The sequence below is a fragment of the Melozone crissalis genome, unplaced genomic scaffold, assembly GCF_028551555.1.
Source record: "Melozone crissalis strain CALT ecotype California unplaced genomic scaffold, PUWL_Pcris_2 ptg000678l_1, whole genome shotgun sequence".
NCBI classification, from domain to species: domain Eukaryota; kingdom Metazoa; phylum Chordata; class Aves; order Passeriformes; family Passerellidae; genus Melozone; species Melozone crissalis.
In genome coordinates, this window is record NW_026536345.1 from 28268 (window position 1) to 35040 (window position 6773).

At 48.8% G+C, this 6773-nt stretch overlaps 1 protein-coding gene across 1 annotated transcript; it reads right to left on the reverse strand.

The window, feature by feature from the left end:
- Window positions 1–1796: 1796 nt before the first annotated feature.
- On the reverse strand, window positions 1797–5922 carry PAIP2B (poly(A) binding protein interacting protein 2B). Its single transcript, XM_054295383.1, has 3 exons — window positions 5779–5922; window positions 4160–4336; window positions 1797–2003 (listed from the first exon to the last, which is right to left on the reverse strand). The coding sequence occupies exons 1-3, from the start codon at window positions 5920–5922 to the stop codon at window positions 1947–1949; spliced, it is 378 nt and encodes a 125-aa protein (XP_054151358.1). The 3' UTR covers window positions 1797–1946.
- Window positions 5923–6773: the final 851 nt, after the last annotated feature.

A 6773-nucleotide genomic window follows, 5' to 3' on the forward strand; every position in this document is an offset into this window, starting at 1 on the left:
TATTTTTCCATGATTTTCCCGTGACTTTCCCATTATTTTTTGCATTATTTTTCCATGATTTTCCTGTCATTTTCCCAAGATTTTTCCATTATTTTCCCATGATTTTCCATTATTTTTCCCAAGATTTTCCTGCGATTTTCCTGTGACTTTCCCATTATTTTTTGCATGATTTTTCCCATGATTTTTCTGTGATTTTCCATTACTTTTCCTGTGATTTTTCCATGCTTTTCTTGTGATTTTTCCATTATTTTCCCAAGATTTTTCCATGATTTTCCTATGATTTTCCATTATTTTCCCCAAGATTTTTCCATGATTTTCCTGTCATTTTCCCATGATTTTCCCCAAGATTTTCCCATTATTTTCCTGTGATTTTCCATTATTTTTCCCAAGATTTTTCCCATTATTTTGCCATGATTTTCCATTATTTTTCCCAAGATTTTCCCGTGACTTTCCCATTATTTTTTGCATTATTTTTCCATGGTTTTCCTGTCATTTTCCCGAGATTTTTCCATGATTTTCCTGTCATTTTCCATGATTTTTCTGTGATTTTTCCATGATTTTCCTATCATTTTCCCATGATTTTCCCCAAGATTTTCCCATTATTTTCCTGTGATTTTTCCATGATTTTACCATTATTTTTCCCATTATTTTCCTGTGATTTTCCATTATTTTTCCCAAGATTTTTCCCATTATTTTGCCACGATTTTCCATTATTTTTCCCAAGATTTTCCCGTGACTTTCCCATTATTTTTTGCATTATTTTTCCATGGTTTTCCTGTCATTTTCCCGAGATTTTTCCATGATTTTCCTGTGATTTTCCATGATTTTTCTGTGATTTTTCCATGATTTTCCTGTCATTTTCCCATGATTTTCCCCAAGATTTTCCCATTATTTTCCTGTGATTTTTCCATGATTTTCCCATTATTTTTCCCAAGATTTTTCCCATTATTTTCCTGTGATTTTCCATTATTTTTCCCAAGATTTTTCCCATTATTTTGCCACGATTTTCCATTATTTTTCCCAAGATTTTCCCGTGACTTTCCCATTATTTTTTGCATTATTTTTCCATGGTTTTCCTGTCATTTTCCCGAGATTTTTCCATGATTTTCCTGTCATTTTCCATGATTTTTCTGTGATTTTTCCATGATTTTCCTGTCATTTTCCCATGATTTTTGCCAAGATTTTCCCATTATTTTCCTGTGATTTTTCCATTATTTTACCATTATTTTTCCCAAGATTTTCCTGTGATTTTCCTGTGACTTTCCCATTATTTTTTGCATCATTTTTCCATGATTTTCCTGTCATTTTCCCAAGATTTTTCCATTATTTTCCCATTATTTTCCCATGATTTTCCATTCTTTTTCCCAAGATTTTTCCCATTATTTTCCTGTGATTTTCCCATTATTTTTCCCAAGATTTTCCCATTATTTTTCCCAAGATTTTTCCATTATTTTCCCATGATTTTCCATTATTTTTCCCAAGATTTTCCTGTGATTTTCCTGTGACTTTCCCATTATTTTTTGCATGATTTTTCCATTATTTTCCTGTCATTTTCCCAAGATTTTCCCCAAGATTTTCCCATTATTTTCCCATGATTTTCCATTATTTTCCCCAAGATTTTCCTGTGACTTTCCCATTATTTTTTGCATTATTTTTCCATGATTTTCCTGTCATTTTCCCAAGATTTTTCCATGATTTTCCCGCGATTTTTCCCCCAAGATTTCCCCGCCGGCGGGGTCGCCGCAAATCCCTGGAAGCCAAAAACTGCCAAGAAAAAGTGAGGAAAAGCCAAGAAAAAGAAGAAAAAACAAAACTGGGGAAAAGCAGAAATACTTGGAGCCGGAGCAGATCCCGGTGCCGGAGCCGCTCCGGGCCCTTCCCATGTCCCAGCTTTTCCCTGGAGCAGGGATTCAGTCTCTGGCCAGGCCATTCCCGAATTTCCGAGGTCAGTACTTCACTCCGGGAACGAATTCCTTGGCGTCCGGATTCAAGTTGCTTTTGCTCTGGGGAAAAAATAAAATAAAATAAAATGGGAATGGGATCGGTCAGCGTTGGGAATTCCAGGGATTTTGGGATGGTTGCCGAGGTTTGGGGTCTCGGGTTGGGTTTGGGAAATCCGGGGGTTCTGTGGGATCGTGTGGAGAGCGGATTGGTGGAATTGTGGGATGGTTTGGGTGGGAAGGGATCCTTGAATCCCATCCCTGAATCCCATCCTTGAATCCCATCCCTGAATCCCATCAAATCCCATCAAATCCCATCCCAATCCCATCCCTGAATCCCATTCCAATCCCATCCCTGAATCCCATCCCTAAATCTCATCCCTAAATCCCATCAAATCCCATCCCAGCCCCATTCCAATCCCATCCCTGAATCCCATCCCTAAATCCCATCCTTGAATCCCATCCCTAAATCCCATCAAATCCCATCCCAATCCCATCCCTGAATCCCATCCCTAAATCCCATCAAATCCCATCCCAATCCCATCCCTGAATCCCATCCCTAAATCCCATCCCTAAATCCCATCAAATCCCATCCCAGCCCCGTTCCAATCCCATCCTTAAATCCCATCCAATCCAAATATTCCAGGTGGATCCAACCTGGCCTTGGACACTTCCAGGGATCCAGGGGCAATTCCAGGGATGGGACAATTTTAAGGATGGGACAATTCCAGGGACAGAATTCCAAGGAATGGACAATTCCATGGATGGGACAATTTCAAGCATGGGAGAATTCCAGGGATAGAATTCCAAGGATGAGACAATTCCAAGGACGGGACAATTCCAGGGATTGGACAATTTTAAGGATGGGAGAATTCCAGAGGCGGGAGAATTCCAGGAATGGGCCAATTCCAAGGGTTGGGACAATTCCTGTGACAAAATTCCAGGGATGGGACAATTCCAGGGACAGAATTCCAGGGACAGGAGAATTCCAGGGATGGGACAATTCCAGGCACAGAATTCCAGGGATTGGACAATTCCAAGGAGGGAACAATTTCAAGGATGGGAGAATTCCAAGGATGGGAGAATTCCAAGGATGGGCCAATCCCAGAGATGGGACAATTCCAGGGATTGGAGAATTCCAAGACTGGGACAATCCCATGGATGGGACAATTTTAAGGATGGGACAATTCCAGAGGTAGAATTCCAAGGATGGGACAATTCCTGGGATGGGAGAATTCCGAGGATGGGACAATTCCAGGGGTAGAATTCCAGGGATGGAATTCCAAGGATGGGACAAATCAAAGGATGGGGCAGTTCCAGGGATGGGACAATTCCAGGGACAGAAGAATTCCAGGGATGGGACAATTCCAAGGACTGGACGATTTTAAGGATGGGACAATTCCAAGGATGAGCTGATCCCTGGGATGACACAATTCCAGGGGTGGAATTCCAGGGATGGGAGCATTGTAAGGATGGGACAAATTCCAGGGATGGAATTCCAAGGATGGAATTCTAAGGACAGGACAATCCCAGGGACAGAATTCCAGGGCCGTGCCAATCCCGGGAATGTGCCAATCCCAGGGCTGTGCCAATCCCAGGAATGTGCCAATCCCAGGAATGTGCCAATCCCGGGAATGTGCCAATCCTGGGAATGTGCCAATCCCAGGAATGTGCCAATCCCAGGGCTGTGCCAATCCCGGGAATGTGCCAATCCCAGGAATGTGCCAATCCCACGGCCGTGCCAATCCCAGGGCTGTGCCAATCCCAGGAATGTGCCAATCCCGGGAATGTGCCAATCCCGGGAATGTGCCAATCCCAGGGCTGTGCCAATCCCAGGGAATTGGGAATGTGCCAATCCCGGGAATGTGCCAATCCCAGGAATGTGCCAATCCCACAGCCATGCCCATCCCGGCCCCGTGCCCATCCCGGCCCTGTGCCGATCCCGGGAATGTGCCGATCCCAGGGCCGTGCCCATCCCGGCCCCGTGCCCATCCCGGGAATGTGCCAATCCCACGGCCGTGCCAATCCCACGGCCGTGCCCATCCTGGCCCCGTGCCAATCCCGGCCCCGTGCCGATCCCGGCCCCGTGCCCATCCCGGGCAGTGCCCATCCCGGGAATGTGCCGATCCCGGGCAGTGCCCATCCCGGGAATGTGCCAATCCCAGGGCCGTGCCCATCCCGGCCCCGTGCCCATGCCGGGCAGTGCCGCTGCCGCTCACCAGGATGTCGTCGGTGCCGTGCCCGGCGCCCGGGCCCAGCCCCTGCAGCTGCTGCTGCAGCGGCGCCGTGGCCTGCGGCAGGTCCCGCGCCGGGATGAACCAGTCCCGCTCCTCCTCCTCCAGCATCTCCTGGAAGCAGCGATCCAGGAACTCCTGCTCCTGCAGCTCCTCCTCCACCTGCCCGGGGACACGCCAGGGGAAGCCGTTCCCAAGGGATTTTCCGCGGGAAGAGCCTGGGAAAATCCCCTGGAGCTCGCGGAATTCCGGAGGTTGGAAAAGCCCTCGGAGATCCTTCCTGCCCCCGAGCGCCACGTCCGTTAAATCCCGCCGGGAACGTGGGATTTAATATTCTTTTCTAGGAATATTCCAGGAATAATTCCGAATATTCCCAATTTGGGAATGTGGCAATCTCTGGGAATTCCTGGAGGTGGAATTCTCTGGGAACTCCTGGATGTGGGAATTCTCTGGGAATCACCCCCAAGCTGAAATCCAAACCCTGGCCCGGACACATCCCATGGGAAGCCGTTCCCAAGGGATTTTCCGTGGGAAGAGCCTGGAAAAATCCCCTGGAGCTCACGGAATTCCGGAGGTTGGAAAAGCCCTCGGAGATCCTTCCTGCCCCCGAGCGCCACTTCCGTTAAATCCCACCGGGAATGGGGATTCCAGCTCTTTTCTAGGAATAATTCCAGGATTATTCCCAATCGGGAATCTCTGGGAATTCCTGGATGTGGAATTCCCTGGGAATCACCCCCAGGCTGAAATCCAAACCCCAAGAATTCCCAAATGTGGGAATTTCTGGGAATCACCCCCAGGCTGAACCCAAATCCCAAGAATTCCTGGATGTGGAATTCTCTGGGAATTCCTGGATGTGGAATTCTCTGGGAATCACCCCCAGGCCGAAATCCAAACCCCGGCCCGGACACATCCCATGGGAAGCAATTCCCAAGGGATTTTCCGTGGGAAGAGCCTGGAAAAATCCCCTGGAGCTCACGGAATTCTTGAGGATTTCAGCCTGGGATTGATTCCTGGAATTCTTGGAAAAGCCCTCGGAGATCCTTCCTGTCCCCAAGCGCCACATCCGTTAAATCCCACCGGGAATGGGGATTCCAGCTCTTTTCCAGGAATAATTCCAGGAATATTCCCAATTGGGAATGCAGGGATCTCTGGGAATTCCTGGATGTGGAATTCTCTGGGAATTCCTGGATGTGGGAGTTCTCTGGGAATCAACCCCAGGCTGAAATCCAAACCTCAAGAATTCCCAAATGTGGAAATATCTGGGAATCACCCCAGGCTGTTCCCAGATCCCAAGAATCCCTGGATGTGGAATTCTCTGGAAATCACCCCAGGCTGTTCCCAGACCCCAGGAATTCCCAGCTTTGGGAATCACCCCAGGCTGTTCCCAAATCCCAGCAATTCCCAGCTTTGGGAATCACCCCAGGCTGTTCCCAAACCCCAGCAATTCCCAACTTTGGGAATCACCCCAGGCTGTTCCCAGATCCCAGGAATTCCTGGATAAGGGAATCACCCCAGGCTGTTCCCAGACCCCAGCAATTCCCAGCTTTGGGAATCACCCCAGGCTGTTCCCAAACCCCAGGAATTCCCAACTTTGGGAATCTCACCTGCCGGTTGAAGTCCTCCTCGTTCTCCATCCACATGTACTCGGCGAAGGGATTGTTCTCCTTCTCCTCGTGCCCGTTCCCGACGGGATCCTCCTTGGACGCGGGGCTGGAGGCCGGGCTGCCGGCCAGCTCGGAGCCATTCATCCTGGGGGACTCTGGGAATTCATTCGGGATTCGGGAATGAGGCAGCGGCTGCAGCTCCCACAGCCGGCCCCGATCCCGCGGGATTCCATTGCCGGCCCTCTCCAGCTCTCCTGGAGCCTCTTCTGGGGTTTTAAATATTCCCTGGAATTTTTCCCCTTCTCCAGGGGAGCATTCCCAGCTGTCCCGGAGTAAAGGAGCTCCACAATCCTGGAGTGGTTTGGGTTGGAAAAGACCTTAAATCCCAAAAATTCCCATCCCATCCATGGGCAGGGACAGCTCCCACTGTCCCAGGCGGATCCAGCCTGGCCTTGGAATAATTAATTCCAGGGATCCAGGGGCAGCCCCAGCAAATCTGGGAATTCCAGCCCAGCCAGGGATTCCTTGCCAAGATCCCAGCCCAATCTGCCCTTTCCCAGTGGGAGCCATTCCCTGGCTCCTGTCCCTCCATCCCTTGTCCCCCTTTTTAAAATAACCCCTGATCCCTAAACCCCAAACATTCCTTTTTCCGTTTTCTCCTCTTTTTTCCCATTTTTTCTGGTTTTTTCCCCCCATTTTTTCCTCCCATTTTCCCCCTTTTTTCTCAATTTTTTCCCCTTTTCCTCCCATTTTTTTTTCTCCCCTTTTTCCTCAATTTTTTTCCCGTTTTTTCCCTCTCCAGCTCTCCTGGAGCCCCTCCAGGCGCTCTGAGGATTCCCTGGAATTTTCCCTTCTCCAGGGGAACATTCCCAGCTCTCCCAGCCTGGCTCCTTGCCCAGCTCCACACAGATTTAACCCTTTGGGAATTCTCCCGGATTCCCAACCCAACCCAGGGCTCCTCTCACTGCGGGAAAGGAGGGAAATGGGATTTTGGG

Bases quoted from the DNA above. Each gene is read 5' to 3' on its own strand.
- PAIP2B (XM_054295383.1), bottom strand. From the start codon at position 5,922: ATGAATGGCTCCGAGCTGGCCGGCAGCCCGGCCTCCAGCCCCGCGTCC. The intron at 4,337-5,778 runs GTGAGATTCCCA...GTCCCCGGGCAG, and splicing joins AGGAGGACTTCAACCGGCAG to GTGGAGGAGGAGCTGCAGGA. The intron at 2,004-4,159 runs GTGAGCGGCAGC...TTTTTTCCCCAG, and splicing joins ACGGCACCGACGACATCCTG to AGCAAAAGCAACTTGAATCC.